This window comes from Lepidochelys olivacea (genome assembly GCF_965140295.1).
Source record: "Lepidochelys olivacea isolate rLepOli2 genome assembly, chromosome: 11".
Taxonomy (NCBI): Eukaryota; Metazoa; Chordata; order Testudines; family Cheloniidae; genus Lepidochelys; species Lepidochelys olivacea.
The window spans coordinates 34045719-34062327 of record NC_140421.1 but is presented as its reverse complement, the minus strand read 5'-3'; the positions used below and the strand labels follow the sequence as shown (position 1 = coordinate 34062327).

The window sequence follows — 16609 nt, the reverse complement described above, 5'->3', positions numbered from 1 at the left end:
CCTTTGTTCCATTAGACAAAGCATTGGGAAATAGTTTTTGCACCACAAGAAAGTGGTACATTTAACCAGAAAAACAACTTGGTCTCAATTCCTTTCTCAGTACCTTTCTGAATACCAATTTATAAAATTTTTGAAGTAGCAAATCTGGTTTTACTTTATAAAGTGCCAAGTGAATCTTTAAATCAAGACTGGATGTTTTTCTGAAATATGCTATAGGAATTATTTGGTGGAAGTTCTATACCTGTGGAGGAAGTCAGATTAGATGATCCCAGTGGTCCCTTCTGGCTTTGGACTCTATGAATCTAACTATTATTCCCTTTAAAAGGAGACTTGAAAATCATATTTTCATCTGAAAGTACACAAAATATTGTTACAATTAACCCTTAATATATTAGAATGGAGAAGTGACAGTTTGTTTTCTCTGTGCATTGAATAGTTTTGTTTATAATCACCATCAACATCTTGCATTTTGTCTCATATACTAGCATGATAACACAGGCCATGTGATTCCTATTTTCCAGGCCTTGCTCTGTTGGAGAAGCCCATTGCCAGCTCTTTCCCCAGGCTCCACAATAGTGTATTTAGCAGTAACATCAGAAACAAAGCTGAAATTAGGGGCACCAGGCAAGCTTAGACAGAGAAAGACCAGAAAAGAATGAGAATGAAAATTTAGGTCTGTTGCCATCAGGCCCACCAAAAGGACTCTTCTAAACAGATGGGATCCAGAAAATAACTGTTTAAAATAATTTTAAAAAAATTCAATACCCACTATTTTAAAAAGTGGGTTATTAAATTGATATTTTATCAATTTGAAAAAAAATAGAGTTGATATTTCTCCAAACTTTCCAAAATCTGAACTAAAACTATATTAATACACAAACCATAAAATGTTAGGAAACTTGGGGGCGGGGCAAGGGGAGAGTAGTTAGCTACAATGGGTTTTTTTTTTCCTAAGGAAAAAATATACAATGAAGGTCATCATGTATCAAGACTCTTTAATGCTACAGAAATGGAGCCAATAGCTACATTACTTGGCAGACAGATGCAAATGAAGCATTCAGTAATGTGTTTCAATTTTGGGTTCCATAACTTGAGTACAAGATTGTGAGCAGAGGCATTTGAAGTAGCCTATTATGCACTAGTTTATGGTTAGTTGTTTTAATAAAACCATGTTTTAGAATGGAAGCTATCATACTTTAAGGAAATGCTTCTAGTGAAGTCTTTCATGAATGCTAGTCATGCACACTACTGCATTACCCATATTCTGTTGATTTAGTGCATGCCATACATCCTCATTTTCAGCAAAATACAGATATAATTCTGTGAGAAGCAGTATTTCATGCCAAGCAGCTGTAGTTTCTGGTGCTTATTTGTTTCACTAGCACCATGCGCTCCAGGGTGTAATTGATTGTGTGGTTGGAAGATCAGGAGATGGGGTAAAACTAGAGACACAGGGAAGGGTTGTATTATTTAGCACATTAAAAGCTAATTTATGCAGCAACTGCCCTTAATTTCGTTGCAAACTGGGGATCACGCAAAAACGTTTTTTATATTTTTTTAAATTGTTAACATGCATAGTTCCTAAACTGGGATAATCGGAAGATATGCACTGGCAGGTGCTGACGAACTGTCTTAGAGGAAGTGTTTGTGTGTGTTGAGGAGTGGGTGTTGCAGAAGGCATCAAACTGTCCATCCAGCTCAGCTCCTAATGAAGCTGTGCTCCACTGGGGCTTCAGAGGCCAAGATGGTAACTGCTTAGAAACCTTCCCCTGCCCTTTCCAAGATAGTACTTTGGTACCTTCTGGCCCTTATGTCATCACATGCACCAGCTCCCCCAAACAGCAACACAGTCCCTTTCCTGTGGAGCTCCTAAAATGCAGGGCAAAGTAAGGAACTAGAAAATGCCTTTTGGGGGTTGTAAAAGGAAAATTGTAGAGTCAAGCTGCATTATACTCAAGAAGCTGGTTACAGAGCAGGCTGCTATGGTACAAGCACAGGGTACAGCAGACATGCTTCTTCCTCATCATGTCTATTCCCCTTCAGCTTTCCTCATCTCCATTGAGAGACATACCCTCCCAACTTCATATGGGCTTTACAACCTCTTCAAAAATTTATTCTTAGGTCAATTGCTATCATAGAATATCAGCTATCCAGGAAAGAACCTGCTTGAGTTAGGGCAGTTGGAGATGTGCTGAGCATCAGTGTATCAACATATGTCATTTTCATAAGCATTTGCATTGGATGGAGTTGTCTTGCATTATAAAAAAAATTGTATGTCAATGTTCTTTTGTACTCATCACTATTTATGAAAAAAGTATGTTTTCTAGGATACCTCATGATTAATGGAAGTCATATTTCATTTGTGAAGTTTTGCTAGCTCATCGATGTTTCACTTAATATGCACTAAAAATGCAAAGGAAACCAGATTTATCTGCATGAGTTTTCTACAATGTTGTCCATTCCGTATATTGACAAAAAACCTTAAACAAACGAGAGACTGTAAATGTATTTTTATTATGTAGCAACAATCAAAATATATATGTACTACTGATTTCCCCCCAAATATTAAATGAAAACTTAATACAATTTGCCCACTCTGTGTTCTTGAACTGCTTTGGAATCTGCAAAGACCCTGACATAAAGAAACAGAAGTAATTGCACAACAGAGACTGAAAGGTGTTATAGTGCTGCTCTTAGACTGCAAATGATGCCAGATGTCTTCCATTTAACCAAATATACTTTCAGCAGTCTCTGGTTTCCAAGTGTTAAAAACAATAGAAGAATATACACAGAAAGCACCACATTAACAGTAAATGCATTATTTAAATACAACTGTATCCAACATAGCTGCTAAACACTGGACAATATTTGAGGTCATCAGCACATCCACATGTTCTTCTAAATGACGTTTGGGGTCCTGAAAAATAAATATTAAAGTAGGCTATCAGAGGAATCACTAAAAAATGAACACTTCAGAGATGACAGATTTCAACTATTTGAGAACACAGTGAATTAATAGACACTGAGAGCCTATTAAAGCCCCCAAATTTTCCTTCCTTCAAGATACTGCATGTAACTTTGATTCTAATTTTCTAAGACCCTGTAGCTCTTCATATTATTCATAGATGTTATATGTAGGCTAATAAGCAAATCGGTCTCTTCAAATTCTTGATGGATACAGTGACAGCAAATGTTTTTATGCAGTTCCACACATAGGTGAAATCCAGGCTCCAATGAAGTCAATGACAAAACTCCTCCCTGACTTCAACGGGGCCAGGATTTCACTCACAGTATCGTAGTTGCCTCAGATTTTAGAAGCTAGGTCAATAAAAACTATACTGTAGTCAAACACTACTTTAGAACTAACCATGAAACCTATACATTGGAGAGAGAGAGCAAGAAAGCACGTGTGCGCGCATGTTCTGGTGGCATGCAGCAGGGTTCAGGGCAGGGCATCTAAACCTGGTAGAAATGGGAGTGTCATGTACACCCTCCCTTCCCACACGTTACCTTTGATTATTATTCTGTAAACTCAGCTACAGCCAAACAGAATGTGCTAGGAATGCAATTTTAGTCATGGCTTTAACCTTCTTGTTTTTGCAAGGTTAAGACAGACCTTCAAATTTATTTTTGTGGTTATCCTCATTCCCCATATTAAAAAGAAAAACCTGAGGGAAGTCTGTAAAAGTTGAGAGTAGGACAACTTCTTTTGAAGCTATTTTAGCCTATTACTTAAATAGACATTTATATCACTCAAATACCCATTTTTGAAACTATTTTTGTGGAAGTGAGATTCATACTATTTAAAATGAAAAACGGGGTGTTTTGTCAGACTTCAACAAGGCCAGGATTCCACCTTAGCAATACAAATGTGGTGCTCTGTATTTTCAAAGCTGTATATAATCTTGGGTCCCCAATCCTGTAAAGATTTATACACATGCTTAATTTTACACTTGTGAGTAGCCTCAGTGGCTTCAAGAATATTACACAGTGTTTAACTCTTGCTGAGTTCCCAGACTTCAAGGGAATTACTTAGTGTATAAAGTTAAGCATGTTCTCAAGTCTCCGCAGAATTGGAGCTTAAGTCTGTACAGTGCTTTGAAAATATTAAATACTACATAAGTGCCAAGTATTATTAAATTACCTACATAAAATGAATCCATGTCATGTATTCACACAAGTTCACTCTCAGTGGTAAAGCTAAGCACATACATAAACTTTTGCAGCATTGGGGCCTAACTAAATTATCCTCACATTATGCCATAAAGAGCACATTTGCTCAATCTATTATGTCATTTGGTTGTACAGAGCCCACTATACAGATATTACAATAGTGGAGACAAATTTAAAAAAAAGAAAAAGCATTTGCACACAGTAAAGGATCAATTTAAAATATTTATTGATCCTATTCCACATACAAAATAGTTCTGATGGCCACAGATGTCACAAATCTAAGCTGCTCTTTTGCATAATCCGTTTACAAAGTCCTGTAGTTCTTCAAGATTTCTCCATTCAAACTAAGGACCTTTCCAAACAGAGGACAAATATTCACATCAGCAGCTGTGTGTCTACAGAACTTGGTGTATAAATGACAGAGGAAAAAAAACCCTGAAAATAAAACTATTTCATTTAAAGATTTTACAAGATACCTTTGACAGTTTCTTTTAGAAAAAAAAGTTGGATGTGTGAGGAAAAAAATCTGACTTTTTAACTCTGTCTTAACTTAAAAAATCTGCACCAGCTTTTAAAGAATTGTTTAGATTGTAGATTACACCTGGGTTCAGGCTCACAAGAAGGGATATTTACTACTGTTTTAGATCTTTGAAAAAGATGGTTCTTCCTATATATTTATTTTTGATTGTTTCCTGCTACAGATTTGAATGCTACAAAAGTGTACGACTCGAAGAAAATTACAGATAAGTTATAACATCAGTTTGTTGGAAGTTGAAACAAAAATATTCCATAATCCTCTGAAATACAGTTCAGGTTCTACTACAGCCAGCCATATGAATAAATCCTGCCTCTCCTTTAAGGGAAAATAGTTTGGAGGTTTTTTAAAGCTATCCATTGTTCCTATTGCCCCCCGAGTCTACTGAACTCTGAGAACAATATGTTTTCTTAACAATTTTAATCTTTTTCCATTTCAACACTTTTCTTTCTTTGGCTTTTAGGCTAAAATAAAACATATCGCTAATTTAATATCTGTCAAGTCCTCAGTCAGAAGATTACATCCTGCCATGACAGAAGGATGAACTTCATTTAATAGCCTCCCTTCCGCCCCCCAAAATATTAATTATGGTCCTAAACTGTTTTTCTTATGGAGCAGAAGGGAACACGAAGGTGTTTAGTGTACTTATGTGTGTATTGGCATCAAGCAACAATTTTTTCTGAATAGTGGGTGAACTTACTCCCCTTCTACTGGCTCTTCAGCCACAGTGTAATGCACCAGACTGACTGACGGACTTGCCTCTTTAAAAAAAAAAACATAGTATAACTCCTTCAGAATGCAATAGTGTATTTAGTTTTTTTGTTTGTTTCTTTTTAAAAAGAGGAAAGATGCAGAAATTACAGGATATTCCTCAGTGGATTAGAAAAATTTATCCACAATTTACCTTTAAACTTCATTATAAAAATGTTGTGGCAGACCCTTGCTACCAAAGGACAGTTTTGTAACCACTCTGCAGATTACCTAAAATCAGAGGCCTAAATAATATTCTCCATTAGGTGTAAATTCAACTCCTGTAGGGAATTCAGGACAGCCAGACTATAGCACAGAAATCACCTACAATGCATGTGACTAAAATAATATTAAAATATATTTTAAAAAAATCAGGTTATTTCACCTCACAATAATTCATTACATCTCACCTGCTTGCCAACATTTTTTATTGCCAGCTGTTCAGGTGTCATCTTATCTTCTTCTTCCACAGCCTGTGAAAAATACAAAAAAGGTCGGTGTTTCAGATTTTGTTTACTTTTTTCTAGAGCCACAAGATTATAAAAATACAATTTCTTCTTAAAAATCAAAAGGACAGCAGTGTTTCAGAAGCCTGTATTAAGTCAAAAGGAAAGGCACTTCAATTGCTCAGCAAAGGTGGCACAAATTTGTTAAAATGTCAGTGCAAAAGATTAAGGGGAGGATTCATGAACAGCTTTAGTGTCAGATATTTTAGATTTACTCAAACTATATTAAAGAAAAATACACTTAGAACTGATAAAATGTTACACAAGGGTGGAATTTTGCACCTAATAATCACATCAACAGCTAGATAAAACAGGTTAAAAATATAATGTTCAAAGTACAGCATTAACCTTGTTGTTTCTAACAAAGGGAAGTTTGATTTTTTACTATGCATTTTTGTATTCTAGTTTAAACAACTTCTATATATTTCTTTAAATAGGTTTTTTTTGTATGTAAAGTTCCCTGTTTATTTATGTTTAATGTTAAAATGTCTGATCTGGAGGGTTTATGTCCTTGACAAACTATTAAATAAAATATTCACGTTTAATATTTTGGGACTTCCAATAAGCAAGTTAAAAATAGACTTTTTAAAACAGTACGTTTAATACATACAGTACATTTTCCTAGTAAGTATCTTCACAAGTAGAGCAAGTCTCAATCACTCTTTTATTTAGGAATGTCATTATTACAGGTTATGAATAAGTGTGAGCCTGATACTTTTTCTGCCAATGTAATGGAGTGAAGAATCAGGCTGTATATATTTAAAAAAGAGAGTTCCAAATACACACTACAATAGAAGTATATATTTTTTTAAATCTTTGATCTAGTAGTCTTTGATGGCAGCAATGAAATGAGAAATCAAATTAAATCCAAAATATTCTGCATTAAGGTGCAACTACAGGATTTCAAGACCCATCCACTTCAAAGAGTTAAATACAATCAATGGGACAGATTACACACATCCTTAAAGCTACATATGTTTAGGTGCTTTGCTAAACTGGGGCCAAACTCAGGTGCCCAAAGCATTCAGTACGAACAATGGTTAATCTTTAGTTGGTTAGCAATCAGGAACTCAATGCTCACAAAGCTTTGGTCTACAAATTATAGCCAGAGTTATACCTTATTTGCCAAATCCATGGAAGTTACTCTACTCAATATATATATCATACAAAACATGAACATTCCCATACTGCCCCCAAAAGAGAGTGTTAAAATATTAGTGATCACTGAAGCCTCAAAAGTTATTTGCTTGCAATTATTCAGTGTTCTAGTTAGTGTTTATTTTCTAGGACATTACTATAAGCGTATACAAAGAGATCTGTAATCAACTTCTTATCCAATGAAATTTGCTACAGTCAGTTATTTCATAAGAGCAATTTCAACTTTATTGTTGAACGTGAATACCTTGTTATAATTCTTAGCTAACTCCAGCATCTCTTTCACTACTGTTTCATTGAGTTTGCAATGTTCACTATAGTCCTGAAGCGTCAAACCTTCCATCCAACTCTTCTTATGCAAATTTAGCAACATCTGCAAAATAAAGTCATACAGTTTAACATCTACATCAGAACATAAGTTTCCAGCTCTATAAAGGTCCACTTGATACAGAAAGTTAATTTACTAAATGTACTTGTAGAGGTGTAGATAAATGAATTCAATAAGATTAGAAATGTTCCAAAAGCATTTTTGATCTTGAACAGTTTGAATATGGTAAGTGTACACAGGAGCAGCTTTTAGCTGGTGTTTATACTCAAAATCGCTGGATTCTGTAGCATTCTGCTGCAGCAGACTGGGAATTTTGCAGCAGTTCTTTTAAAATGAAAATCTTTTAAAATGAAATATGAAAATTAATAATACACAATCAGTGCAGTAGCTCGTCTTATTTAATTTTTATAATAATCTATTTTACCCGGTCCCAGATTTTCAGTTTGTTGTAGATTTTGATATTGACAATGCATAACTGCATTATAGAAGTTGTCAGGAGAAAGGAGGCTGTTTTAACAGCTAGGTAGGGGACATATGAAGCTTTTGGCCTCTAGACACACTCAGGAGGAAATTTGGTGTTGTGGACTAAGCACATTAGCTACTTATTCTGCACTCATGATCCCTGTATTGGAGGACAGTAGGCTGTTGTAATTGAGATGGACTTTACTAGTAACCAAACCAAGTCCTGAGTATGTCTTTTATAAAACAAATTGTCCCAAAAAATGAATGACAGGAACACATGGACTTTTTTGCATTTTACCACATCTTAGCATATCTCCATGTAGCTGTCTTCCTAGGTTTCAAGATAACGTGTTGCACCTTAAAAAGAGCATTCAGGTTCCACATCTAATAAGATGCCAAGATCCATGTTGTAAGATTGAGTGAGTTTGGGTTTGGTTTTGAGTCAATGCCCAGAAGATCCGGGCATTTAAACTGATAAGCCTAAGTAAGTGCTATGAAAATTATCTGAGGCTTGTTTTACTTTTCTGAAAACCTGATGGAGCAGAGGAATTGGAGAAAAGGCATTCCACTATGCAAAGACTGCCTTTATTGGGGAGCCACTGCCCATTACAGATCAGTACAGGAGGTATCTGGTGTTCTAAGCAAATAGATCCATTTTGTCCCCACTTCTTCAATATGAGGTTTACTGCTGAAGTCTTGAAGGCCCCTTATTTTAACTCTAATGCCTGAAATTCACATCTGCAAAGGAGTTGCTTTTCCATGTCAGGTGGCCATGGAAAGAAATGATGAATCATGAATCATTCCCACAGAACCCTCACTTTGGAGGGCAGCTAAAGGAAAGAGACTCATCCCTACAACGATTGATGTCTTTGGTTGTAATGTCTGTCAGGATTTGTACTATTAAGTCCTTAGTGACCGGAAAGTTTTTCATAGTTGCTAAACTACTCTGAAAACTATTGCTTTGCTGTGAAGTCTAGATTAACCAGGCTTCCACAGATCTTAAACTCAGATTGTGTAGATGCACTCCCCAACCCAGGCTTTCACTCCAAAGGGAGATGGTTTGATAAGAGACAAAAGTGGACATTACAGACAACCATATGCAGGATTTTGGAATGAGTGGCTACCTTTATCAGAGACCTGTGAAGAATAGTTAAAGCACTAAGAATGATTGTTTACTTGCTCAGACAAGTTCAGGTATGCTTGCAGGTTTTCCTGCTTTGAGCAGGGGGTTGGACTAGATGACCTCCTGAGGTCCCTTCCAACCCTGATATTCTATGATTCTATGAGAGTTTCTAGTATATAATTGATACTTAGTCAAGGTTGCAAAGGTCTCATTCTCAGTCTACCAGTCATTTATGTAAAGGAAGCCCTTAGATCAAAGATATTTGAACTTTAGGAACAGTTTGATCATGTTACATGGTTGTATTGTAAAGTTTTTTGAATGTCCATAAACATGTCAAAAGGCTAAAAAAGATAATCACCCCTGAAGAATCTAGAATTGCTTATCTGAAAGTATGCCTTTGCATCAGGATAAAGATAGATCAGACTACCCAAAAGGGAGAGACCTATTGTGGGAATCTGGTTCTGTTGGACCTGTCATCCAAATACAGGTAAACAAACAAACACATTGAGCCGTTGAAAGTGTGATTCTGCTATGAAAAGGGACGCTAGCCCAGATCCACAAAGGTACTTATGTGCCTAAGTCCCAGTTTGAGGCATCACTGCAATCCACAAAACCTCCACTAGGCCGCCACCTAATCTTATAGGCAGCTATACTCACTCCATGGTGCCTAAATTTCTCTCTCTTGGTGTGTGCACTGCTGTCTCACTCTAGGCGTCTGGATGCCTATCTCCCACCTATGCCCCAGTGCAACCCACGAATGGGGGAAAGATAGGCAGAGGAGACCCTCTCCTCCCCACAGGGCCTGTTCCAGTTGGTGTGCTCAGATGCTCCTTCCAGAGCAGGTCCCATTCAAAATCAGAGGCTACTGGATGAGGTGGTAGTGCCCACTTTATGCCTTTTATCCCAGTGGTTAAAGCACTCCTCGAGGGTGTGTGAAATTCAGGCTCAACTCATCTGCCTGAAGGGAAGAAAAGACTTGAACAAGAGTCTCCCACCTCCCAGGAGACTGCTCTAACCAGTGAGCTATGGGATAGTCTGAGGTGGGGCTCCTTTACTCTCTCCTGTTGAATCTGTTCCACTTTGGATAAATACTTAGTCACCAGATGAAGAGAGAGAGCGCAAGCGAGAGACACACACACACACACACACACACACACACACAATGACTCACTGGGAGGAGGGAGACTCAGTCTAGTCACCCTATTGAAAGATTAATTATTTATACACACTGGAACGGCTTCAACAGAAGAGAGTGAGGGGCCCCCACTTCAGAATATTCCATAGCTCAGTGGTTAGAGTACTCTCCAGAGAGGTGGGAGACTCCTGTGCAAATGCTTTCTTCCTCTCGGGAAGAGAGGGAAAGCGGGGGAGGAGGGGAGAGGGAAGGGCAATAGAACCTATCTCCCCCATATCCCAGGTGACTGGGCTAAAAGGTATAATGAGGACACCACCTCCACCTTCTTCTGTTTTTTGTGGAATGATGCAGGTGCCTAACTTATTCTTGCATGAAAAGTACTTAGGTGCCTAAGCCACCTCCTTCCAGGAGATGAGTTCCTGGCTGTGGATAGCTAGCAGAGATAGGTGCCTCCCTGCAACCTGGATTTTGGCTCTTATCTCCATCAAAGCGGCAGGGCTTAGAACACACCCCTTTCATCAGCGTCTCACACTGGCTAGCTTAGGTGGCTCCTCACATAGCATGCTGGCTTTTGTGGCCTGCATTCTCAGGCACCTCTCTCACTCCATTCATTGTATAAAGAGTCTAGGTGCTAACTCAGGCTTTGTGGACTGCACTGTTGCTCCTGTGATTTTCTAGGTACCTACTTCCCTTTGAGGTTCTGGGCCTATGTGAATTAGCAGCCTCTATCTCAACAGATACACTCCCTGATCTGCATGTTTTATCATTCTTTAGTGATAAAAAATTACTTTTTATTTCTACTCGCCAAAGAGTCACTAGTTGAGCTGGAGTCTGTTTTGACTCATGCATTATCAGCAGAACCAACTGTAGTTCCAACTGTAGAGTCAAAGTCTGGCTTTAGTTAAACCCAATCAACTCTAATGAAGACAATGAGCATGTACAGATGTAAATGAGGCAGGAATCTGGCCTTGAGAATCTTGACTACTTTTGATTATGAATAAGCCAGGTAGAACTCAACTTGAATTTCTTACCTTCTGTTCTAGTTCATTCTTCCTATAGTTGATGGTAATGGAGTAATAATGTCTGTTCAGTCCATGAATTAGAGCCTATAAAAGTTTATGGAAAAATATTCACACTGAAGTTACTATCATAGATATGAGAAATATTAGTAAGAAAGTGACTATCTAAAGCACTCAACTTGAAATAGTTTTGAAAAAATGTTATAGGTAGTGTCAACCACTATACCTGCTCCTAACAATCTTATTTTCCTATTTTTAAAAAATGTTGCTCTCTCTTCCGTTTCCACATGAAAGGTTCATACAAACAAGGAAACAGTACAACTATTTGTAAACTGCAGACAGATTCGGTAAACAAAAAAAAATTAAATTATTTGCTCTCCAATCTCTTGTTTATGGTAAACTTAAGTCGTACTTAAAACAGGAGGTAAACGTATTTCAGACACAGGTGTGATTTTTATGTTGACACTATCACTTATAAATCTAAAACATGTGGCAAAGGTTTTAATTTTTAATAGTTAATAATTTGAGCTGTATAGCTATGGTTACAGCTGAAACAGTAATTTACATTTCAGGTGCTGGTTAGACAGGATATTTACAGAATAGACCTTTAGCATTAAGACTGTTTTAAATTTTCAACATTAAATGCAATATCTTGCCAGTTATTGGCATGACCTTTATGGATGCAACGTTTTTACACTAGCACCTCACCAACCAATAAGAGGTTTACAAGAAACATATTAGGTTATATGAAACCTTTATATGTATGCTCCATATCTTGCTGCTTTGTTGTAGTATCAAAACAATAATGGGCACTCTTTTGAAATGTACATCCTAAGGTATGGCTTGGATTAAGATGTAGTTTCTAGAAATAATCTGTGTATGAACATAAATCCTTGTCAGATGTTTTGTCCTCGCAATGTAAAAAAGATGTGAAAAATTATACCATGCAACATTTAAGAAGTAGATAAATATTTGATATTCCAAATTATATTTTGATCATTTCACCTATTTATTGATGTCTATTCCTTAACGCTATCCATGGCTAGCGTTTGTTCCACAAAATGCAAGTACAGCTTTTCATTCTAGTGCTTCAAAATCCTACTGCAATTAAAATTTAATAGATATCATAAAGTTGAAAATAGATTTTTTTGCATGCATTTGTATGCTATACAAAGAAATACTTAAACAGTTACATTTTTCATGAACTGACTATATGTTCACTAGAGTTTGTTAACTGCTGATTGTCAAAGATACACATTTAGCTTTACTGTAGTCAACAGAATCTCAAAAACAAACACTTGCCTATTTATTGTTATAGTAATTTCAGCCTTAAATTACTGAAAAAAGTTCTGTAGTTTCTTTTGACATTCTCGCTCTCCCCTCCCCACCCCGAACTGAAAATCTGTACCCTCTTGTTTTAACTTAACTGTAGATAAGGGGAGACTTAAGAGCTCCTAAGGGATTTAGGAGTACAAGTCCTAAATAGACTGACTATCTCCCCTGCAATCATTTCCCTTCTAACAGCAACAGTTAATTCAACTTAGGTGTTAGCTGAGCAAAAGTGCAAACACTTAAAAAAAAAAAAAAAAAAATCCTACTCCACTACTCCTCCCAACTATCTTGAAACTGTACTAATAGTCACTGCAACAGGTTAATTGGAAACCTCTAAAATGTACACCTATTTGCACTCTATATTTTAAAGACATTGTTCCTCAAGTGTTTTGTTTCACTGAAAGATTAGTGTGTGTCGTGCAATACTTAAGTCCTGTAATATTAAAGTCTTTAATAAGCTTGCCTTATGCTTCACAAAATGACTGATAAAATATGGGGGAGGGGACGTGTGAAATCCTAATCCCACTGAAGTCAATGGGAGTTTTGCCATCAACTTCAATGAGGTCAGCATTTCACTCAGGGACTTTATAACATGTGTGTATCTACATTTGTTCTCCGTGGAAAGAATAAGTCTTAAGAACTTGTATATGTATACACTTAATTTCAAACTGCAATATTTTAATGTAATAATAAAATATGTAACTGGTCATTGCTGACTTGCAATAAGTGAAAAAAACTTATGTCTGAAATATGCCATGCTACAACAACGATCTTCGACTGTGAGATATTACTTAACCTTTTGCAAAAAATAATGAAGCAGTATGATACTATGGGGGTTTACAAGAGAGGTCATTACATACAGCCTAAAAAAGCCCAGTAATATATTCTCTTGAAACAGGCAAGCATGGGCTTGTCTGTATCCAATCAAAAACATTAGTAGGTTATTTCATACTCATTATACTTCGCAGTTTTCACAGATTTAAAAATCAAAAGCAAAACACTTCAACCTTTTAAAACTAACTATTTTACTAGTATGAATATTTTTGCTCATTTTTCTTTAAAAAAAAGTGTTTTAGTGCATAAAATAATAAAAGCTACCAATGTGTTGAAGGTAGAAGTTTAACAATGGCTAGCTGGCATCTCCCCAAAGATAGCAATCTGATAATAAAAGTTGAAGCATCTAATTTCAGTTCTACTGTGGCTACTATACGGTCTTTCAGTAGGCCATATTTAGCAACATACATTAGTATTACTGTTCATGTAAATAATCTTCAGAGAAGAAATTAGGCTTCCTGGTAGCAACTATTCATGCCTTTTACAATACATTTAAAAATAAAATACATTTTTCTTCATGGGGGGAAAAACTGAGGAAAAAAAAAGTCAAGGCACAAGAATACGGATAAGGCATTAATCACTCAGGAGGATACTCTTGTTTTAGAGCAGAAGAAGCTTTCTGCAATGAAGGTTTGGCTTCACTGAAGACGAGAGTATTGGCCTTAATCGTCAACACCAGAAACCAAATAGAGTAAATATTCAAAAGAGAAATTCAATGTTATAAACTTTATACATTCTTACAAAGATATATAAAAACAATACACTCAAGTAAAGAGGATTATGCTTGAAATGGTCAATTATACATTCAAATGATCTATTCCATTTTCCCCTTCCCCCCCCCCACACTTCATCAAATTACAAGGTCACCAATGTAATAACCAGAGTTGGAGATGGAATATTTGTTTAGGACACATTAAAAAGTTGAATATATATATTAAAAAAAATGTAGCAGTAAAGCAAGTGGAAAGAGACCATAATGATTAATGGGTAGGGCATTTTTCAATGGTTGCTTGAAGAGTAATTTATTCTTTTATCACATATAATTGGGATGCTTACAGTAGATAATAAAACACCATTTACTCATCCTGGCTTTAGGAAAGCTCAAGCATATGTTAACAGGAGCAGTTTTAAAACTGTAATACTGAAAAAGGATACCATTTGCCCTCTCTTGTATCACTGGTCTGATAAAACTAAAAAAGCTAGAGTATTGTCCTCCCAAATTCACACAAAAGATTTATTTTAAGTTTTTCATTTTATAAATCTGTACCAAATCTTGACAGTATCTACTTAAATTCTGTGTTTACATCTGACGAATTTAGAGCTCAATCCTACACTCATAAATTAGGAGTAGACCTATTCAAATATCAAGTTAATTTTATATGCACATTAAAATACTGCAATGAGGGATAACATACAAATTATAGCTGTAACGTTTTAAGATACTTGTCGCATCACTGTGATTAAACACCACTCAATACAAAACAGAGTTTATCATCATCAAATACTGACTTTACCTGGATAGATGGCTTGTTTAAGTGACCCAGATTTGAAGTTGTTTGTCTTGGTTCATGTCCCAAGACCATCATATTAGCATTGATCAATCTGAAGGCATCAATAACAACCTGTAAAAACAAGACGTCAAGTCAATTCTTTTTAGAAAATGCAAGCAATGGTGCCAAGCAACGGTGGACAAGGCATGATCAACTCTCATCTGTTTTTGGCCTTCTTCCAGAAAATCTTTTAATTATAATATTAATAAAAAAGAACCTCCTGCTGACTGTGCCATCAGCACACAATTCTTTACTTTGTATTGTAAGGTGACACCAGAACTACATTTTTCATGGAACTATTAAGTTTTATGTACTTTTTATTTTACAACATTGAAAAGATCACTAGATATACATACTATAAACTTCATAGGTATGTATGTTTGTCACCTAAATCTTATCTAATCAAAATGAATGACAGAGAGAGACGAAAACTGAAAGTGAGCACAAGCTAAGGGACTGTGTCTAAAGCCCAGTCCTGTCACATCAATTACACCACCACAATACTTGAAATGACAACAAAATTATAGCCAGCAAGGAACTTGCCCCATGTATTCCCTTCTAGTCAGATGCTTTTTGCTTCTTGTGACTAAGAAAGGGTCTATAAACTGTCTGATGGATTAAAAAGTCCTTGTCAGTGTCATGCTCAGGAGTAAGAAATAGAGTAAAAGACGACCAAGGTCATTTATGATTTAAGGAACATGGAAGGTAGTATATCCAGTTATTTCATTACAAATGGGGGAAGAAAAAAAAAAGTAGAGCTTCCATCTAGCCTATTTCTATGCTTTGCTGCAATTGTTCAAGAAACCTTTGCAAATAAATATTTAGTGGTTTCATATAATAAAAATAATCACCTAACCTGCTGCTAGGTGAGGTGAGATATAACTTAGAACACATCACAGCCATGCAGCACAAAAACTATCCTCGTCACCTCCAACTATCATTATAGATTCATAACTACAAACAAAGATTTTGATTTATTTAGCCCATAATCCTACAACCAGACCTCGCACCTATGCAGAGCCGCACTGAAGTCAATGGGGTGCCACACTGATGTAGGCATCTGCCCCGCATGGTTTTGATTGAAGTGTTGGGGCCTTATTTTTTAAAGATTCTAATTTTGTCATGTTCTTAAACTGGATTTATGCTTCATAGTTTTAAGAGCTTACATTAAAATGCCCGAGAAATTTCCACCGCAGTTGTATTGTAATCTGTATTTCACACAATACCACATGGCACCAAGACACCAAGGTCTAATATACTGAGAAGCTAAATATCCCATTGTTTTATAATAGGTTATTCCAGGTAAGCAAGAACACAAAAATTGTCCATATTTTAAAAATTAAAGAAAAAATATTTTAAGTGCTTCTCACCAACTCAGGACTTCCCTTCTAGCTAAACAAATTAGGATACTACCCATAAACCTACTTAAGTGGGAATGTAATGCAATTATGATATCATGTTAAAGGGCACAGAGAGGTAACAAATGAACTGGCAGAGATTAATATGGAAATTTTAAAATGTAACAATTTACAGTATTTTAAACTGAAGGCAGACTAATAACGATCTCACATACTGTACATGTCAAAGAAGCTGCTTAAGTCACATCAAGCAAAACACAGCAATGTTTGATATAAGTATCAAAGACAGATAATGATACACAAAGTAGCGGAAGATATTTGTACCGCTAGAAGGACCATATTTTTTTCC

General features: G+C 36.2%; 1 protein-coding gene across 1 annotated transcript in view; it reads right to left on the bottom strand.

The window, feature by feature from the left end:
• Window positions 1-2495: 2495 nt before the first annotated feature.
• PSMD14 (proteasome 26S subunit, non-ATPase 14) overlaps window positions 2496-16609 on the bottom strand; it is a 62073-nt gene continuing 47959 nt past the window's right edge. Inside the window, exons 8-12 of the mRNA XM_084642985.1 lie at window positions 14867-14974; window positions 11199-11273; window positions 7367-7492; window positions 5869-5931; window positions 2496-2917 (exon numbers count right to left, since the gene is read on the bottom strand). Coding sequence (XP_084499111.1) covers window positions 2819-2917; window positions 5869-5931; window positions 7367-7492; window positions 11199-11273; window positions 14867-14974 — 471 coding nt within the window. The 3' untranslated portion in view covers window positions 2496-2818. The remainder of the gene's footprint in view (window positions 2918-5868; window positions 5932-7366; window positions 7493-11198; window positions 11274-14866; window positions 14975-16609) is intronic.